Source organism: Lampetra planeri, chromosome 51, assembly GCF_965212315.1.
Source record: "Lampetra planeri chromosome 51, kcLamPlan1.2.h2, whole genome shotgun sequence".
In the NCBI taxonomy this organism is placed as follows: domain Eukaryota; kingdom Metazoa; phylum Chordata; class Hyperoartia; order Petromyzontiformes; family Petromyzontidae; genus Lampetra; species Lampetra planeri.
The window spans coordinates 1,178,574-1,200,250 of NC_136157.1; the positions used below are offsets into that span (position 1 = coordinate 1,178,574).

Sequence of the window (21,677 nt, forward strand, 5' to 3'; positions counted from 1 at the left end):
CTCTTTGGTTCTTTTGGTAAAGTCACGTAGGTATAAAATAAAATAATTAAAATCACGACGTTTTGGGCACAACACAAGCATCCATTATCAGGTGGAACAACCACAGCAAGAAACAATTGCTGAAGTGGTCAAAAGGGCTGCTGTAACAAGAGGCTATATAGGATAAGAGAGTGAGGAGGAGCCAGGCAGGAGAGATAGAGAGGGGGGTGTGGGGTAGGGGGAGAGTTGTGCTGCTCACTGGAGGGATCAAGGAGCGAGCAAGAACAAAATGCCGGGGGGAGGGGGGGGGGAGTGGGCGGGGCTGGGAGTGGGAGGCTGAAGAAACTGGAGATGCGCATATGAAGGCAACACCATAACGCAGTTAATGTTTTACCTGGTAAATAACATCCTTACATCTAGATTTGAAGCTTTCGTGACTGCAATGATTCATATTCTTAGGTTTTTTTTTCTTCGGTAAAGTCACGTAGGTAAAAACATTAAAAAGTAAAATAAAATAAAAATAACGACGTTTCGGAGGCAACACAAGCTTCCGTCTTCAGGTGGTACCGTCACAGCCACGACAGCTGTATCAAGTAAATGAGAGATTGCAGGAGTTACCACTGCGTTTATATAATGGTTGGAGAAGGTGGTGGGGCAAGGGCCGCATACTTATTATTAATATGGTAAGGTGAGGCTTGAGACTAAGAATAGACTGCATAACAAAGGCTGAGCCTTTGTTATGGAGAGGTGCGATTTGTGACTCAACCTGTAACAAGAAGACCACCACTAAACATGGTAAAACAGTAATGGTTGTCTGTCAAATAAGATTGGCAAATAAGTGTAGTTAAATCTTTTTTGCATGGTTAATCACATCTTTCCAATGATTACTCAGTTTGTAACCGTCATCACGGTTGAAATTATGTCTGTGTTTGTATATTTGTATGGCTTCGTGTACAAACCTTTGATGGTAGCCAGGAGGTTTGCAGAGAACCTTGGTCTCGGAAAATACAATTTCATGAGAGCCCACCGAGTTGTAGCAATGATCGGCAACGGCCGAAGAATCAGTTCTGCCGTGTTTCAGATCTGACTTGAGCACAAGTCAGATCTGCCGTGTTTCAGATCTGAAAAAAAACCTAAGAACATAATTACAATGATTGCTCAATTTGTATCCATCTTCTCGGTTGAAGTTATGTCTATGTTTATATATCTGGATGGCTTCATAAACCAACCTTTTATCGTAGCCCGACGGTTTGCAGAGTACCTTGGTCTCGGATAAAAACAATATCATGAGAGCGCACAGCGTTATAGCAATGGTCAGCCACGGCAGAGGTATTAGTACTGCCGTGTTTCAGATCTGAATTGTGCTCGTGAACACGGTCCAAGATATGTCGTTTAGTTTCCCCAATGTAACACCCACCACAAGTGCAAATTAGTTTGTAGACTCCAGGATATTGCATGTCAGGAATGACATCCTTCACAGATGGGATTATATCACGGATTTTGTGTATTGTACTAAATCGGACTTGGATCTTATGTTTGTTTAAGATTTGGAAATATTTTTGGTAACGCCTTCTATGTATGGTAACGTGATGGTTTTGATCAGCGTCTCAGGCGGTTGTTTCTCCATGGTTGGATAAACAGCTTTGCGGATAATGCGGTCCGAGTACCCATTCATCTTGAGAGCCTGGTGTACGTGTTCCAGTTCACTGGCTATGTGGTGTTGGTCAGAAATGCAGTGGGCCCTATGGTGTAGTGTTTTGATGACATGCCAAACGGTGGTGGGAATCAGGTTTCAGATAGGAATCTGTGTGGGTGGCTTTCCTGTAGACAGAATGTCCCAAATAGCCATCAGGTCTCTTCTCAAACAAAACATCCAGGAATGGTAGCTTACCATCCTTCTCCACTTCCATGGTGAATTTTATGTATGGGTGTATGGAATTAATGTGGTTGAGAAATTGGTTCAATGCTGGCCGGCCATATGGCCAAATGATGCAATTGTCATCTACATATCTCGTCCACAAGGAAGGACGTAGGGTGGATGTCTGGATGGTATCTGTTTCAAATTTCTCCATGAAAACATTCACTATCACTGGTGATAAGGGGGGACCCATAAGGGTATCTTCATTTTGTTTGTAGAAAGTACCATTCCAGGTGAAGTAAGTAATTTTCAATTATTGCTATGGTGGCAGGTACAGGAACCTTGGTGAACAGAGAGACAACATCAAAGCTGACGAGAAAATCATCAGGGGACAGTGAAATTCCCTTGATTAGAGAGACCAAGTGAGCTGAGTTATGTACTGCTGAGGTCGTCTTGCCAGTGAATGGAAGCAAGTTATCAGACAGAAAACGGGCCAGTTTGTAGGTAGGTGACTTGATAGTGGAAATGATGGGCCGAAGTGGAGTGCCTACTTTATGGATCTTAGGAATACCATAGAATCTGGGTGGTATAGTAGCAGAAGGTTTTAGGGAGAGCTGTTTGGCTGGCTCGAATAGAGAAATGTAACTGGTAATGATATTGTTGTTTTTGTAGTCAGGCTGTTAGGAGGATCTTTGTTGATTTTGGTATAACTGCCATCATTAAGAAGGTATTGGATTTTGTTGTTGTATGTGGTTTTTATCCATGATGACAGTAGCATTGCCCTTGTCGGCCGAGAGGATGACCATGTCCTCTGTCTATTTAAGTTTTGCGAGTTCAGAGTGCTCGTCTTTGCTGATGTTACTAATGGTTTTCTTAGCATGTTTAAGGATGGTGGCAATTTCAGATCTAGCAACGTCTGTCGGGATGTGTCCCAAGCCTTTGAGGGCTAATTCGACCTAGGGGATTATATCATCCACTGGGATGTTAAGAGTGACTGCTAAATTCTGCCTTTTCGCTAGACCCGATTTTAGGCTGTTGGAAATTGGGGTGTTCCTCTGATTGATGACAATCTTGTTAACATCTAACTTTTTAACGTGTGGATCTGGCTTCTTTTTTGACAGGAGGTTGAATTTAGCGATCAAGTTAACTTTACATTTGGTTGACATTGAAGTAGCAGAGGAGACTGTCATGTTATCTAAATGGTCCTAATCTGAAGTGGAAATTTTCTGTTAATATTAAGTATGATTGTAAGAGAGTCTTGTCAAATCGGAGCAATCTTATTTTCTCTGAGATTAGTGATAGGCTGGCTTTAAACAAGATCCGTTTAGCGTTAGGATAAGTGACAGCAAGCAGATGTGATTGTAATTGCGATCGGTATTACCTTGTTATCATGGCATCTCTTGAGGAAGGTTAGCAACTCGATTAGTTGAGCCTTCTTGTCTCGTTGTCTGTTAAAAGCTCTAACAGATGTGTGAAAACCCTCCCCGTTGAGGCGGTTCAATCTAGATTTGAAGTTTTTGTGACTGCAGGGATCCATACTCTTTGGATCTTTCGGTAAAGTCTCGTAGGTATAAAATAAAATAAATTACATCACGACGTTTCGGGTGCAACACAAGCGTCCGTCATCAGGTGGGACAACCACAGCAAGAAACAATTTTGAAGTGGGGAAAAGTGCTGTCCCACCTGATGACGGACGCTTGTGTTGCACCCGAAACGTCGTGATGTAATTTATTTTATTTTATACCTGCAGTCACGAAAACTTCAAATCTAGTTTCTCATCTTTATTTAATCTTATTTCACGTCTTTTATTACAGCTTTTGTTTGTAAATTTTAATACACCATAACAAACTTATTGTTTGACAATTTCTTCTCGTTCCCAAGTATTGATGAGTACAGGTATCTTTTTGTTGCAAATTCCTGAAATCTTAAAGCAACCCATTTAACCTACTGTAAACAGGCAATGGGTTCAGGAATATGGATCTAATCGGAATTATACAAAATATATATTTTCAAATATATATATTCATATAATGAAGGCATCTCCATGCTGTGTATATCACCGTGTCAAGCATGGAGATTGTTTAACCACTCTTCTTCACCCTGCTCCACGAGAACTGGTGAAAATGAGCTGAGGACTGGTTCAGAGATTACTTTATGACAGTGTGGTCTGCGTTAGAGAGTGCAATGGAGGTAACGCGTGCGTGTTGTGTGTCTCAGATCGGGGAGAGCTGGTTTGAGTCGCAGGACTGCAGCCAGCGCTGCATCTGTGTCAATCCTGGCAATGTGAACTGTGGGGCCTGGGTCTGTGAGGACGACGAGACCTGCGGTGTGGAGGACGGCATCCTGGGCTGCCATGGCTCAGGTGAACCACTCACTGCAGTTTGCGAATTCTGCTTTTTTCAAAAGTTCCATCGTAGTTGCGCTCTTCATATTCATGTTTCACACCATGTCTCTCTGGAGGCCACGTTGTCACCAACAACTCTTTGGAGCTCGGGCTTGTTCGGTCCTTGGTCCTCAGATCTGGAACACTCTGCCCTAAGGCCTGCGCGTGACCTCTGAGATTCTTCCTTTTAGAAATAGTTTTTGTCATTAAGCAGGATTGGTGCAGGGAGACACTTTAAAGAATCTAATTTAGTTTTGTCAGATGCGCTTGGTACTAATCTGTTCTCTTTTTTCATTGGCGTCGAAACAGGGCCAACAGTGCCACCAACAACCCCGCCAAAACGTAAGAAAGTTGCATCATGAGCATGTTAACTAAATACATCGCACTACATTAACACATCAAACACTACGCTAACACATCCCACACACTACAAGGGGATGACATGGTGCAGTGAATATCACATTTCAATTTGGACCCAGTGACATAAGTAAAATTCCTGCCCATGACTAACTTCAATGGCAATTCATATTTGAACCAATCCTGGGCCCACACTTCACCAACCCCCAGTGACCAGCGTAGTTAAGTTTAATAAAAAAAAAACTCCGTATGATCGACATGGTGTGGGGAGACTTTCATTCATGAATGGATTGACAAAATGTCTTGTAAATTATTCACCGTATTGTGTTTTTACAATATGAGGTTGACTTCGAAGCGTTAAATGGCAATGAGCACCACCCACTCGTTTAAGAAATTATACACTTTAACTCTGATTATAAAAACACATGGATATTCACGGGTGCATATTTTTTAAAAGCTTAATATTTACATGCCAAAGGCAAAAATGTCTCAAAAATAATTTCCGGTTAATTCGAAAATAATCCTTTTCTCTTTATTCAGCGCCTGGCGACTGCGTGATCACTGGAGACCCTCACTACATCACTTTCGACAAGACGACGCACCACTTCATGGGCGAGTGCAGCTACACGGCAGCCATCCCTTGCAACCAGAGCTCCACCCTGCCCCACTTCAACGTGGAGACAACAAATGAGTTCCGGGACGGCAGCACGGCCGTGTCTTACGTCAAGGAGGTCCACGTGGATGTCTACGGCCACAGGTTCACATTGGCCAAAGGACGCCGGGTGCTGGTGAGGGTTTCACTTCACACTTGAATTGTTATTTGCACAGAGCCGGTGCGTGCCATCCAGGAGCCATCACTACAAGGCACAACACTGTCTCTTCGAGTGATATCTCAATAACCATATTGTTCCTCATCGTGATTTATTCATTGTATTGTCCTAAAGCGACTTCCCTTTTAAACAAGTTTTACTCCGCATTTAACAATGTCCACGGTGTCGCCTGATGCTTGAAAGATGCTACCTTCGCTTTTTCCTCCTTTTTGTTTGTATCTTGTATTGTTGAAATGATGTACGCAGCCGTGGCGTGTCGCCTCATTTTTCTCACTCGTGTGTGAATAAACGAATATATATGTACAACTTGATATTTGGAAATTTTATTGGGGAGTTTGGAATTGACCTTCTAAAGAAAGACGTAAAATACGTGAATATTCAATCGATGTTTATGCCATAATTCCTCGAAGGAAATATGCTGATGTTACAAAAAATAGTGGATAAAATATGCCTAATAAACAATATATTTAGTTTACGATAATGCACTGTGCATTATTGATCCTCCTGCGAGGTCTCTACATAAAATGCTCTGTGTTTTGTTAACAGGTGGATGGGCTGCGCGTGACTCCACCGTTCCTCATGTCCGGGGTGTACATCCAACTGAGTGGATCCTACGTTGTGCTCGAGACCAATTTCAATCTGGTTGTTCGGTTTGATGGGAACCACCATGTGGAGATAGTCGTGCCTGGAGAATACGCGGGGCAACTGTGCGGAATATGCGGTGAGTTGATCTCCTGGGAGAATAACACAATAAGCAGCTGACTGGACAATGTAGAATAAAAAACATGTCATTGTTGTTGACACGGGGGTTACAGTTAGGAGAGTATGAACAGGGCCTTTTATAAGCGTGGCGAATGGACGAATGCATGGATGTCGACAGCGCAGCTGAGCAAGGATAACATAACAGCCTGGAGAGGCAGCTGTTCGCAGCACAGATGAGGAGTTAGCCAAGTGAGGAAACCTCATATGGTGACTAAGAGAGAGAGAAACGTGACTGCAGTGGTAGCATACAAGCACTGAAGTCGAGTTGGAAAAATTTACTTCTGTTGTGGGGAGCAATTCTAAAAGAGATCAAATGTCAGCTACCTGTCCATTTTACACGTATTAATTGGAAAACACTGCAGGCTTCATTTTCAACCATAGAGCATTATCAGCCATACATTCCAACTAAAATGAAATCGTTGACGCATTCCATTAAAAAGAGATGTTTTGCATGTTAACCATCTAGATTGCAAATACAATAATGGAACGATTTGTGTTGTTTTACAGGGAACTTTAATGGAGATGGTTCAGATGACAATCTGAAGCCGGATGGGTCAGCAGCGGCCTCATCAAGCGAGCTGGGAAACAGCTGGAGAGTGTTCAACAGTTCTGATGATGAGTGAGAATCCGTTCTTCTCAATTATTTCCATGCACTTCTGCTAATTACAACAGTGCCATTGCAAAAGCCTCTGGATAATACACATGGAAGACATTGGTATTGACAGCCATTCGAGATAGATAAGAAGTGGCAAACATGAGCCCCATGCTGACATTATATCTGACTGTTGTGCCACTGATGTTGTATTTGTGTCAGCTGTTTGGGCTACATTGAGTTATTTTCATGATGATGATGATTAATGACGACTGTGATTATGTTACCAGTGATGTTTTCTCTGTCAAACTCGGTGATGGTAACCTGCGCGTCTGTTTGTTGACAGTTGCCAAGATGATACCGGGGAAATACCTCCATGTGATGAGAATGACAAGAACCTGTATGAATCGGATACGTTCTGTGGAATAATCACTGACCCTGAGGGTGGGTATTGCTCTCCATTAAGTTCAGCTGTTAACTCGTAACTGTGCATGATAATGGACTTCATTATATTGCAGACATTGTGGCATTTCCACTCCATGGAGCTATACCCACAACAAGTTAACCTGTGTGATGGGCTTTCAATTCTAGTTGGCATAATGTTTTTATTATTATTATCACTTTCAAAAATATAGAGGCTAAGACATTTTTATTACACGTATTCTTTTTCAAAACTCTTTCGCTATCTATGATGACATTGTTTCTACAGATAATTAGCGTTCAAAGTTGTGTTGCTATTAATGGGGGCACAGTGCACAAACCATTTCACCGTTGCTGCATCAAGAGGAGTGATGTGCCGATGCCACTAACACTGACATCGTGTTTCTCGCTTGAATCAGGAGCTTTCAAAGAGTGCCACGCGGTGCTGCCTCCACAAGTCTTCTTCGACAACTGCGTGTTCGACCTGTGTGCCATGGACGGGGACCACGGCTCGTTGTGCCAAGCTCTGCAGGCCTACGCCGACCAGTGCGCCCAAGCTGGGGTCATAGTCACGTGGAGAAACAACACCTTCTGCCGTGAGTGCCGCACCTGCTGTGATGTCACCGCCACACTGATTGCCCAGCCATTAAATTTGATTGTGATTTGATGGACATGTGATCGTAAATCTGCTAATCTATAATAGTGCTGGTGTATTATCCATGAATACTCACCATCTGCTTTACATTGGATGCTACAGATTCCCTGACATTTTAAACAAAGTGGCCTTTTGTGTGATGGTGTTGTTGAAATTTGCTAAATGTCTAAAATGATCTGCCAATTTCTCGATCTGGATTACAAATAACAACATTGCTCTTACTGGCAGACTAATTTCGATGACAAGCTGGTGCTCAGTCACCTCGTGCTGCCCAGAGTCAGCTGCCAATATCCAGCTACATTTGAATATTTACGGGATCTAACCCAAAAAAAACCTGTTATGGATTATATTGGTCACGAAAGCCTATATGTAAAACGGCATTTTGAATGTTTGAGGTAATATGTGGCTCAATGTGTTTTAAGTGTTTGAAGTATTTAAGCACCATTTGAATTCGAAGATTATTAAAGATTATTGTTGTGTGTGGCACCCACAGCATTCCCGTGTGAACCTGGCAGCCACTATGAGAGCTGTGCCCCACCGTGCCCGGCCACCTGCAGCAACGCAAATCCCCCGGGTGGCTGCAACCAGCAATGTGCGGAGGGCTGTGTCTGTGACGACGGCTTTGTCCTCTCTGGGGACAAGTGTGTCCCCACAGAGCAGTGCGGTTGCCTGGATAACAATGGCCACTACCATCAGGTGAGCTAAACTAAATTACAAAGAAAAAACAAAAATTTCTGCGCATGTAGATTCCTCTCATATTCCTGTGTTCTGTACTGCCCAACAAGTTTAAGTGTCCGTAATGATAAAAAAAAGAATTCACAGTCATAAGAGTTCTGGTGATGTCACTGCACCGTCACTCCTATATTTTATAATACAGCATCACTGAAGTGACGGCCCAGTAATATTCCTGACGGAAAATATAAGTGAAAATCTCACTTATTACTGAGATCTCAAATTCATTTGGGACAGTCTGGCACACACAGCAACGAATGACCAACATGAGATGTTTGCAATTTTTTTATTTTGTCATCTTTGCTCTTTGGTTCTTTTGGTAAAGTCACGTAGGTATAAAATAAAATAATTAAAATCACGACGTTTTGGGCACAACACAAGCATCCATTATCAGGTGGAACAACCACAGCAAGAAACAATTGCTGAAGTGGTCAAAAGGGCTGCTGTAACAAGAGGCTATATAGGATAAGAGAGTGAGGAGGAGCCAGGCAGGAGAGATAGAGAGGGGGTGTGTGGGGTAGGGGGAGAGTAGTGCTGCTCACTGGAGGGATCAAGGAGCGAGCAAGAACAAAATGCCGGGGGGGGGGGGGGAGTGGGCGGGGCTGGGAGTGGGAGGCTGAAGAAACTGGAGATGCGCATATGAAGGCAACACCATAACGCAGTTAATGTTTTACCTGGTAAATAACATCCTTACATCTAGATTTGAAGCTTTCGTGACTGCAATGATTCATATTCTTAGGTTTTTTTTTCTTCGGTAAAGTCACGTAGGTAAAAACATTAAAAAGTAAAATAAAATAAAAATAAAAATCACGACGTTTCGGAGGCAACACAAGCTTCCGTCTTCAGGTGGTACCGTCACAGCCACGACAGCTGTATCAAGTAAATGAGAGATTGCAGGAGTTACCACTGCGTTTATATAATGGTTGGAGAAGGTGGTGGGGCAAGGGCCGCATACTTATTATTAATATGGTAAGGTGAGGCTTGAGACTAAGAATAGACTGCATAACAAAGGCTGAGCCTTTGTTATGGAGAGGTGCGATTTGTGACTCAACCTGTAACAAGAAGACCACCACTAAACATGGTAAAACAGTAATGGTTGTCTGTCAAATAAGATTGGCAAATAAGTGTAGTTAAATCTTTTTTGCATGGTTAATCACATCTTTCCAATGATTACTCAGTTTGTAACCGTCATCACGGTTGAAATTATGTCTGTGTTTGTATATTTGTATGGCTTCGTGTACAAACCTTTGATGGTAGCCAGGAGGTTTGCAGAGAACCTTGGTCTCGGAAAATACAATTTCATGAGAGCCCACCGAGTTGTAGCAATGATCGGCAACGGCCGAAGAATCAGTTCTGCCGTGTTTCAGATCTGACTTGAGCACAAGTCAGATCTGCCGTGTTTCAGATCTGAAAAAAAACCTAAGAACATAATTACAATGATTGCTCAATTTGTATCCATCTTCTCGGTTGAAGTTATGTCTATGTTTATATATCTGGATGGCTTCATAAACCAACCTTTTATCGTAGCCCGACGGTTTGCAGAGTACCTTGGTCTCGGATAAAAACAATATCATGAGAGCGCACAGCGTTATAGCAATGGTCAGCCACGGCAGAGGTATTAGTACTGCCGTGTTTCAGATCTGAATTGTGCTCGTGAACACGGTCCAAGATATGTCGTTTAGTTTCCCCAATGTAACACCCACCACAAGTGCAAATTAGTTTGTAGACTCCAGGATATTGCATGTCAGGAATGACATCCTTCACAGATGGGATTATATCACGGATTTTGTGTATTGTACTAAATCGGACTTGGATCTTATGTTTGTTTAAGATTTGGAAATATTTTTGGTAACGCCTTCTATGTATGGTAACGTGATGGTTTTGATCAGCGTCTCAGGCGGTTGTTTCTCCATGGTTGGAGAAACAGCTTTTCGGATAATGCGGTCCGAGTACCCATTCATCTTGAGAGCCTGGTGTACGTGTTCCAGTTCACTGGCTATGTGGTGTTGGTCAGAAATGCAGTGGGCCCTATGGTGTAGTGTTTTGATGACATGCCAAACGGTGGTGGGAATCAGGTTTCAGATAGGAATCTGTGTGGGTGGCTTTCCTGTAGACAGAATGTCCCAAATAGCCATCAGGTCTCTTCTCAAACAAAACATCCAGGAATGGTAGCTTACCATCCTTCTCCACTTCCATGGTGAATTTTATGTATGGGTGTATGGAATTAATGTGGTTGAGAAATCGGTTCAATGCTGGCCGGCCATATGGCCAAATGATGCAATTGTCATCTACATATCTCGTCCACAAGGAAGGACGTAGGGTGGATGTCTGGATGGTATCTGTTTCAAATTTCTCCATGAAAACATTCACTATCACTGGTGATAAGGGGGGACCCATAAGGGTACCTTCATTTTGTTTGTAGAAAGTACCATTCCAGGTGAAGTAAGTAATTTTCAATTATTGCTATGGTGGCAGGTACAGGAACCTTGGTGAACAGAGAGACAACATCAAAGCTGACGAGAAAATCATCAGGGGACAGTGAAATTCCCTTGATTAGAGAGACCAAGTGAGCTGAGTTATGTACTGCTGAGGTCGTCTTGGCAGTGAATGGAAGCAAGTTATCAGACAGAAAACGGGCCAGTTTGTAGGTAGGTGACTTGATAGTGGAAATGATGGGCCGAAGTGGAGTGCCTACTTTATGGATCTTAGGAATACCATAGAATCTGGGTGGTATAGTAGCAGAAGGTTTTAGGGAGAGCTGTTTGGCTGGCTCGAATAGAGAAATGTAACTGGTAATGATATTGTTGTTTTTGTAGTCAGGCTGTTAGGAGGATCTTTGTTGATTTTGGTATAACTGCCATCATTAAGAAGGTATTGGATTTTGTTGTTGTATGTGGTTTTTATCCATGATGACAGTAGCATTGCCCTTGTCGGCCGAGAGGATGACCATGTCCTCTGTCTATTTAAGTTTTGCGAGTTCAGAGTGCTCGTCTTTGCTGATGTTACTAATGGGTTTCTTAGCATGTTTAAGGATGGTGGCAATTTCAGATCTAGCAACGTCTGTCGGGATGTGTCCCAAGCCTTTGAGGGCTAATTCGACCTAGGGGATTATATCATCCACTGGGATGTTAAGAGTGACTGCTAAATTCTACCTTTTCGCTAGACCCGATTTTAGGCTGTTGGAAATTGGGGTGTTCCTCTGATTGATGACAATCTTGTTAACATCTAACTTTTTAACGTGTGGATCTGGCTTCTTTTTTGACAGGAGGTTGAATTTAGCGATAAAGTTAACTTTACATTTGGTTGACATTGAAGTAGCAGAGGAGACTGTCATGTTATCTAAATGGTCCTAATCTGAAGTGGAAATTTTCTGTTAATATTAAGTATGATTGTAAGAGAGTTTTGTCAAATCGGAGCAATCTTATTCTCCCTGAGATTAGTGATAGGCTGGCTTTAAACAAGATCCGTTTAGCGTTAGGATAAGTGACAGCAAGCAGATGTGATTGTAATTGCGATCGGTATTACCTTGTTATCATGGCATCTCTTGAGGAAGGTTAGCAACTCGATTAGTTGAGCCTTCTTGTCTCGTTGTCTGTTAAAAGCTCTAACAGATGTGTGAAAACCCTCCCCGTTGAGGCGGTTCAATCTAGATTTGAAGTTTTTGTGACTGCAGGGATCCATACTCTTTGGATCTTTCGGTAAAGTCTCGTAGGTATAAAATAAAATAAATTACATCACGACGTTTCGGGTGCAACACAAGCGTCCGTCATCAGGTGGGACAACCACAGCAAGAAACAATTTTGAAGTGGGGAAAAGTGCTGTCCCACCTGATGACGGACGCTTGTGTTGCACCCGAAACGTCGTGATGTAATTTATTTTATTTTATACTTACGAGACTTTACCGAAAGATCCAAAGAGTATGGATCCCTGCAGTCACGAAAACTTCAAATCTAGTTTCTCATCTTTATTTAATCTTATTTCACGTCTTTTATTACAGCTTTTGTTTGTAAATTTTAATACACCATAACAAACTTATTGTTTGACAATTTCTTCTCGTTCCCAAGTATTGATGAGTACAGGTATCTTTTTGTTGCAAATTCCTGAAATCTTAAAGCAACCCATTTAACCTACTGTAAGCAGGCAATGGGTTCAGGAATATGGATCTAATCGGAATTATACAAAATATATATTTTCAAATATATATATTCATATAATGAAGGCATCTCCATGCTGTGTATATCACCGTGTCAAGCATGGAGATTGTTTAACCACTCTTCTTCACCCTGCTCCACGAGAACTGGTGAAAATGAGCTGAGGACTGGTTCAGAGATTACTTTATGACAGTGTGGTCTGCGTTAGAGAGTGCAATGGAGGTAACGCGTGCGTGTTGTGTGTCTCAGATCGGTGAGAGCTGGTTTGAGTCGCAGGACTGCAGCCAGCGCTGCATCTGTGTCAATCCTGGCAATGTGAACTGTGGGGCCTGGGTCTGTGAGGACGACGAGACCTGCGGTGTGGAGGACGGCATCCTGGGCTGCCATGGCTCAGGTGAACCACTCACTGCAGTTTGCGAATTCTGCTTTTTTCAAAAGTTCCATCGTAGTTGCGCTCTTCATATTCATGTTTCACACCATGTCTCTCTGGAGGCCACGTTGTCACCAACAACTCTTTGGAGCTCGGGCTTGTTCGGTCCTTGGTCCTCAGATCTGGAACACTCTGCCCTAAGGCCTGCGCGTGACCTCTGAGATTCTTCCTTTTAGAAATAGTTTTTGTCATTAAGCAGGATTGGTGCAGGGAGACACTTTAAAGAATCTAATTTAGTTTTGTCAGATGCACTTGGTACTAATCTGTTCTCTTTTTTCATTGGCGTCGAAACAGGGCCAACAGTGCCACCAACAACCCCGCCAAAACGTAAGAAAGTTGCATCATGAGCATGTTAACTAAATACATCGCACTACATTAACACATCAAACACTACGCTAACACATCCCACACACTACAAGGGGATGACATGGTGCAGTGAATATCACATTTCAATTTGGACCCAGTGACATAAGTAAAATTCCTGCCCATGACTAACTTCAATGGCAATTCATATTTGAACCAATCCTGGGCCCACACTTCACCAACCCCCAGTGACCAGCGTAGTTAAGTTTAATAAAAAAAAAACTCCGTATGATCGACATGGTGTGGGGAGACTTTCATTCATGAATGGATTGACAAAATGTCTTGTAAATTATTCACCGTATTGTGTTTTTACAATATGAGGTTGACTTCGAAGCGTTAAATGGCAATGAGCACCACCCACTCGTTTAAGAAATTATACACTTTAACTCTGATTATAAAAACACATGGATATTCACGGGTGCATATTTTTTAAAAGCTTAATATTTACATGCCAAAGGCAAAAATGTCTCAAAAATAATTTCCGGTTAATTCGAAAATAATCCTTTTCTCTTTATTCAGCGCCTGGCGACTGCGTGATCACTGGAGACCCTCACTACATCACTTTCGACAAGACGACGCACCACTTCATGGGCGAGTGCAGCTACACGGCAGCCATCCCTTGCAACCAGAGTTCCACCCTGCCCCACTTCAACGTGGAGACAACAAATGAGTTCCGGGACGGCAGCACGGCCGTGTCTTACGTCAAGGAGGTCCACGTGGATGTCTACGGCCACAGGTTCACATTGGCCAAAGGACGCCGGGTGCTGGTGAGGGTTTCACTTCACACTTGAATTGTTATTTGCACAGAGCCGGTGCGTGCCATCCAGGAGCCATCACTACAAGGCACAACACTGTCTCTTCGAGTGATATCTCAATAACCATATTGTTCCTCATCGTGATTTATTCATTGTATTGTCCTAAAGCGACTTCCCTTTTAAACAAGTTTTACTCCGCATTTAACAATGTCCACGGTGTCGCCTGATGCTTGAAAGATGCTACCTTCGCTTTTTCCTCCTTTTTGTTTGTATCTTGTATTGTTGAAATGATGTACGCAGCCGTGGCGTGTCGCCTCATTTTTCTCACTCGTGTGTGAATAAACGAATATATATGTATAACTTGATATTTGGAAATTTTATTGGGGAGTTAGGAATTGACCTTCTAAAGAAAGACGTAAAATACGTGAATATTCAATCGATGTTTATGCCATAATTCCTCGAAGGAAATATGCTGATGTTACAAAAAATAGTGGACAAAATATGCCTAATAAACAATATATTTAGTTTACGATAATGCACTGTGCATTATTGATCCTCCTGCGAGGTCTCTACATAAAATGCTCTGTGTTTTGTTTACAGGTGGATGGGCTGCGCGTGACTCCACCGTTCCTCATGTCCGGGGTGTACATCCAACTGAGTGGATCCTACGTTGTGCTCGAGACCAATTTCAATCTGGTTGTTCGGTTTGATGGGAACCACCATGTGGAGATAGTCGTGCCTGGAGAATACGCGGGGCAACTGTGCGGAATATGCGGTGAGTTGATCTCCTGGGAGAATAACACAATAAGCAGCTGACTGGACAATGTAGAATAAAAAACATGTCATTGTTGTTGACACGGGGGTTACAGTTAGGAGAGTATGAACAGGGCCTTTTATAAGCGTGGCGAATGGACGAATGCATGGATGTCGACAGCGCAGCTGAGCAAGGACAACATAACAGCCTGGAGAGGCAGCTGTTCGCAGCACAGATGAGGAGTTAGCCAAGTGAGGAAACCTCATATGGTGACTAAGAGAGAGAGAAACGTGACTGCAGTGGTAGCATACAAGCACTGAAGTCGAGTTGGAAAAATGTACTTCTGTTGTGGGGAGCAATTCTAAAAGAGATCAAATGTCAGCTACCTGTCCATTTTACACGTATTAATTGGAAAACACTGCAGGCTTCATTTTCAACCATAGAGCATTATCAGCCATACATTCCAACTAAAATGAAATCGTTGACGCATTCCATTAAAAAGAGATGTTTTGCATGTTAACCATCTAGATTGCAAATACAATAATGGAACGATTTGTGTTGTTTTACAGGGAACTTTAATGGAGATGGTTCAGATGACAATCTGAAGCCGGATGGGTCAGCAGCGGCCTCATCAAGCGAGCTGGGAAACAGCTGGAGAGTGTTCAACAGTTCTGATGATGAGTGAGAATCCGTTCTTCTCAATTATTTCCATGCACTTCTGCTAATTACAACAGTGCCATTGCAAAAGCCTCTGGATAATACACATGGAAGACATTGGTATTGACAGCCATTCGAGATAGATAAGAAGTGGCAAACATGAGCCCCATGCTGACATTATATCTGACTGTTGTGCCACTGATGTTGTATTTGTGTCAGCTGTTTGGGCTACATTGAGTTATCTTCATGATGATGATGATTAATGACGACTGTGATTTTGTTACCAGTGATGTTTTCTCTGTCAAACTCGGTGATGGTAACCTGCGCGTCTGTTTGTTGACAGTTGCCAAGATGATACCGGGGAAATACCTCCATGTGATGAGAATGACAAGAACCTGTATGAATCGGATACGTTCTGTGGAATAATCACTGACCCTGAGGGTGGGTATTGCTCTCCATTAAGTTCAGCTGTTAACTCGTAACTGTGCATGATAATGGACTTCATTATATTGCAGACATTGTGGCATTTCCACTCCATGGAGCTATACCCACAACAAGTTAACCTGTGTGATGGGCTTTCAATTCTAGTTGGCATAATGTTTTTATTATTATTATCACTTTAAAAAATATAGAGGCTAAGACATTTTTATTACACGTATTCTTTTTCAAAACTCTTTCGCTATCCATGATGACATTGTTTCTACAGATAATTAGCGTTCAAAGTTGTGTTGCTATTAATGGGGGCACAGTGCACAAACCATTTCACCGTTGCTGCATCAAGAGGAGTGATGTGCCGATGCCACTAACACTGACATCGTGTTTCTCGCTTGAATCAGGAGCTTTCAAAGAGTGCCACGCGGTGCTGCCTCCACAAGTCTTCTTCGACAACTGCGTGTTCGACCTGTGTGCCACGGACGGGGACCACGGCTCGTTGTGCCAAGCTCTGCAGGCCTACGCCGACCAGTGCGCCCAAGCTGGGGTCATAGTCACGTGGAGAAACAACACCTTCTGCCGTGAGTGCCGCACCTGCTGTGATGTCACCGCCACACTGATTGCCCAGCCATTAAATTTGATTGTGATTTGATGGACATGTGATCGTAAATCTGCTAATCTATAGATGCCTAGATACACCACGCAATTTTGATATAATAAGTGAAATTCAAACCTAATTAGGGTTCTCCATTGCATGACAGATGCATTGTTAATAGTGCTGGTGTATTATCCATGAATACTCACCATCTGCTTTACATTGGATGCTACAGATTCCCTGACATTTTAAACAAAGTGGCCTTTTGTGTGATGGTGTTGTTGAAATTTGCTAAATGTCTAAAATGATCTGCCAATTTTTCGATCTGGATTACAAATAACAACATTGCTCTTACTGGCAGACTAATTTCGATGACAAGCTGGTGCTCAGTCACCTCGTGCTGCCCAGAGTCAGCTGCCAATATCCAGCTACATTTGAATATTTACGGGATCTAACCCAAAAAAAACCTGTTATGGATTATATTGGTCACGAAAGCCTATATGTAAAACGGCATTTTGAATGTTTGAGGTAATATGTGGCTCAATGTGTTTTAAGTGTTTGAAGTATTTAAGCACCATTTGAATTCGAAGATTATTAAAGATTATTGTTGTGTGTGGCACCCACAGCATTCCCGTGTGAACCTGGCAGCCACTATGAGAGCTGTGCCCCACCGTGCCCGGCCACCTGCAGCAACGCAAATCCCCCGGGTGGCTGCAACCAGCAATGTGCGGAGGGCTGTGTCTGTGACGACGGCTTTGTCCTCTCTGGGGACAAGTGTGTCCCCACAGAGCAGTGCGGTTGCCTGGATAACAATGGCCACTACCATCAGGTGAGCTAAACTAAATTACAAAGAAAAAACAAAAATTTCTGCGCATGTAGATTCCTCTCATATTCCTGTGTTCTGTACTGCCCAACAAGTTTAAGTGTCCGTAATGATAAAAAAAAGAATTCACAGTCATAAGAGTTCTGGTGATGTCACTGCACCGTCACTCCTATATTTTATAATTCAGCATCACTGAAGTGACGGCCCAGTAATATTCCTGACGGAAAATATAAGTGAAAATCTCACTTATTACTGAGATCTCAAATTCATTTGGGACAGTCTGGCACACACAGCAACGAATGACCAACATGAGATGTTTGCAATTTTTTTATTTTGTCATCTTTGCTCTTTGGTTCTTTTGGTAAAGTCACGTAGGTATAAAATAAAATAATTAAAATCACGACGTTTTGGGCACAACACAAGCATCCATTATCAGGTGGAACAACCACAGCAAGAAACAATTGCTGAAGTGGTCAAAAGGGCTGCTGTAACAAGAGGCTATATAGGATAAGAGAGTGAGGAGGAGCCAGGCAGGAGAGATAGAGAGGGGGTGTGTGGGGTAGGGGGAGAGTAGTGCTGCTCACTGGAGGGATCAAGGAGCGAGCAAGAACAAAATGCCGGGGGGGGGGGGGGGGAGTGGGCGGGGCTGGGAGTGGGAGGCTGAAGAAACTGGAGATGCGCATATGAAGGCAACACCATAACGCAGTTAATGTTTTACCTGGTAAATTACATCCTTACATCTAGATTTGAAGCTTTCGTGACTGCAATGATTCATATTCTTAGGTTTTTTTTTCTTCGGTAAAGTCACGTAGGTAAAAACATTAAAAAGTAAAATAAAATAAAAATCACGACGTTTCGGAGGCAACACAAGCTTCCGTCTTCAGGTGGTACCGTCACAGCCACGACAGCTGTATCAAGTAAATGAGAGATTGCAGGAGTTACCACTGCGTTTATATAATGGTTGGAGAAGGTGGTGGGGCAAGGGCCGCATACTTATTATTAATATGGTAAGGTGAGGCTTGAGACTAAGAATAGACTGCATAACAAAGATTCTAGATTTGAAGCTTTCGTGACTGCAAGGAATCATCTTCTTAGGTTTTTTCGGTAAAGTCACGTAGAAAGTAAAATAAAATAAAAACAAAAATCACGACGTTTCGGAGGCAACACAAGTCTCCGTCATCAGGTGGGACCGTCACAGCCAGATTAGCTGTATCAAGTGAGGCAATGATTCAAGATGTAATCCCTTAAAAGCGAGTTGAGGGGGGAGGAAGAGGGAGGGGGGAGCTCATCAGACTATGGTAGCCAATGAAAGGAAGGTATCGGGAGGGAGGGGGGGCGAGGCCAAAAGAGTGGGCGATGGACGTGGAAGCGCTTGTGCGCAAGCGGCCAATTACTGCACACGCCAACACAATGGAGCGATTGTGCGCAAGCGGCCAGCCACTGCACCCGCCAACACAATGGGCAGAGAGGAGGAGGGGAGGTCTAATACACATGATAGACAAAAGAACGAAAATGATGATGGGTACAAACTTAGGGGGAGCTCATCAGACTATGGTAGCCAATGAATGGAACGTATCGGGAGGGGGGGGGGGGCGGGGGGGGGGGGCGAGGCCAAAAGGGTGGGCGACGGACGTGGAAGCGCTTGTGAATTAAGACATGTACATCGGGCCCTCAGGATGAACGGATACTCTGACCGTACTATCCGCCAAGCTGTCTCTCCCACCACACAGAAACAGCCACATGAAACTCCGACCAAAACCATCACGTTACCATACATAGCTGGCGTGACCAAAAAGATCTCCAAAATTCTAAACAAACATAAGATCCAAGTCCGATTCAGTACAGTGCATAAAATCCGTGATCTGATTCCATCTGTGAAGGATGTCGTTCCTGACTTACAGTATCCTGGAGTCTACAAATTGAGTTGCATTTGTGGTGATTGCTACATTGGAGAAACGAAACGTCATGTTTCTGATCGTGTCCGCGAGCACAAGTCAGATCTGAAACACGGCAGAACTGGTTATTCTGCCGTGGCCGATCATTGCTACAACTCGGTGGGCTCTCATGAAATTGTCTTTTCCGAGACCAAGGTTCTATGCAAACCTCCCGGCTACCATCAAAGGTTTGTACACGAAGCCATACAAATATACAAACACAGACATAATTTCAACCGTGATGATGGGTACAAACTTAGTAACCATTGGAAAGATGTTATCAACCACGCAAAAAAGACTTAATCACAAATTTTTTGGACCATCTTATCTGACAGGCACTATTTTACTGTACTTTACCGAGTGTTAACATCCCCAGTTATTTTAACAGTACTCTCTTCATTGTTTAGCCAGCATTGGTATAAACATGGGCATTTTCGTTCTTTTGTCTATCATGTGTATCAGACCCCCCCTCCCCCTCTCTCTCCATTGTGTTGGCGTGTGCAGTAATTGGCCGCTTGCGCACAAGCGCTTCCACGTCCGTCGCCCACCCTTTTGGCCTCGCCCCCCCCCCCGCCCCCCCCCCGCCCCCCCCCTCCCTCCCGATACGTTCCATTCATTGGCTACCATAGTCTGATGAGCTCCCCCTAAGTTTGTACCCATCATCATTTTCGTTCTTTTGTCTATCATGTGTATTAGACCTCCCCTCCTCCTCTCTGCCCATTGTGTTGGCGGGTGCAGTGGCTGGCGGCTTGCGCACAATCGCTCCATTGTGTTGGCGTGTGCAGTAATTGGCCGCTTGCGCACAAGCGCTTCCACGTCCATCGCCCACTCTTTTGGCCTCGCCACCCCTCCCTCCCGATACGTTCCTTTCATTGGCTACCATAGTCTGATGAGCTCCCCCCTCCCTCTCCCTCCCCCCTCAACTCGCTTTTAAGGGATTACATCTTGAATCATTGCCTCACTTGATACAGCTAATCTGGCTGTGACGGTCCCACCTGATGACGGAGACTTGTGTTGCCTCCGAAACGTCGTGATTTTTGTTTTTATTTTATTTTACTTTCTACGTGATTTTACCGAAAAAACCTAAGAAGATGCATAACAAAGGCTGAGCCTTTGTTATGGAGAGGTGCGATTTGTGACTCAACCTGTAACAAGAAGACCACCACTAAACATGGTAAAACAGTAATGGTTGTCTGTCAAATAAGATTGGCAAATAAGTGTAGTTAAATCTTTTTTGCATGGTTTATCACATCTTTCCAATGATTACTCAGTTTGTAACCATCATCACGGTTGAAATTATGTCTGTGTTTGTATATTTGTATGGCTTCGTGTACAAACCTTTGATGGTAGCCAGGAGGTTTGCAGAGAACCTTGGTCTCGGAAAATACAATTTCATGAGAGCCCACCGAGTTGTAGCAATGATCGGCAACGGCCGAAGAATCAGTTCTGCCGTGTTTCAGATCTGACTTGAGCACAAGTCAGATCTGCCGTGTTTCAGATCTGAAAAAAAACCTAAGAACATAATTACAATGATTGCTCAATTTGTATCCATCTTCTCGGTTGAAGTTATGTCTATGTTTATATATCTGGATGGCTTCATAAACCAACCTTTTATCGTAGCCCGACGGTTTGCAGAGTACCTTGGTCTCGGATAAAAACAATATCATGAGAGCGCACAGCGTTATAGCAATGGTCAGCCACGGCAGAGGTATTAGTACTGCCGTGTTTCAGATCTGAATTGTGCTCGTGAACACGGTCCAAGATATGTCGTTTAGTTTCCCCAATGTAACACCCACCACAAGTGCAAATTAGTTTGTAGACTCCAGGATATTGCATGTCAGGAATGACATCCTTCACAGATGGGATTATATCACGGATTTTGTGTATTGTACTAAATCGGACTTGGATCTTATGTTTGTTTAAGATTTGGAAATATTTTTGGTAACGCCTTCTATGTATGGTAACGTGATGGTTTTGATCAGCGTCTCAGGCGGTTGTTTCTCCATGGTTGGAGAAACAGCTTTGCGGATAATGCGGTCCGAGTACCCATTCATCTTGAGAGCCTGGTGTACGTGTTCCAGTTCACTGGCTATGTGGTGTTGGTCAGAAATGCAGTGGGCCCTATGGTGTAGTGTTTTGATGACATGCCAGACGGTGGTGGGAATCAGGTTTCAGATAGGAATCTGTGTGGGTGGCTTTCCTGTAGACAGAATGT

The 21,677-nt window shown here is 43.3% G+C and overlaps 1 protein-coding gene across 35 annotated transcripts in view; it reads left to right on the forward strand.

Annotated features, from left to right (window-relative positions):
• LOC144734361 (IgGFc-binding protein-like) overlaps positions 1 to 21,677 on the forward strand; it is a 149,977-nt gene that overhangs the window by 42,750 nt on the left and 85,550 nt on the right. For all 35 annotated transcript variants that reach the window (XM_078616468.1, XM_078616471.1, XM_078616479.1 and 32 more), the window contains exons 33-48: positions 4,055 to 4,199; positions 4,530 to 4,562; positions 5,118 to 5,365; positions 5,954 to 6,128; positions 6,677 to 6,788; positions 7,108 to 7,205; positions 7,601 to 7,777; positions 8,330 to 8,532; positions 12,969 to 13,113; positions 13,444 to 13,476; positions 14,032 to 14,279; positions 14,868 to 15,042; positions 15,591 to 15,702; positions 16,022 to 16,119; positions 16,515 to 16,691; positions 17,332 to 17,534. In XM_078616468.1, the coding sequence (XP_078472594.1) occupies positions 4,055 to 4,199; positions 4,530 to 4,562; positions 5,118 to 5,365; positions 5,954 to 6,128; positions 6,677 to 6,788; positions 7,108 to 7,205; positions 7,601 to 7,777; positions 8,330 to 8,532; positions 12,969 to 13,113; positions 13,444 to 13,476; positions 14,032 to 14,279; positions 14,868 to 15,042; positions 15,591 to 15,702; positions 16,022 to 16,119; positions 16,515 to 16,691; positions 17,332 to 17,534 (2,382 nt within the window). The remainder of the gene's footprint in view (positions 1 to 4,054; positions 4,200 to 4,529; positions 4,563 to 5,117; positions 5,366 to 5,953; positions 6,129 to 6,676; positions 6,789 to 7,107; positions 7,206 to 7,600; positions 7,778 to 8,329; positions 8,533 to 12,968; positions 13,114 to 13,443; positions 13,477 to 14,031; positions 14,280 to 14,867; positions 15,043 to 15,590; positions 15,703 to 16,021; positions 16,120 to 16,514; positions 16,692 to 17,331; positions 17,535 to 21,677) is intronic.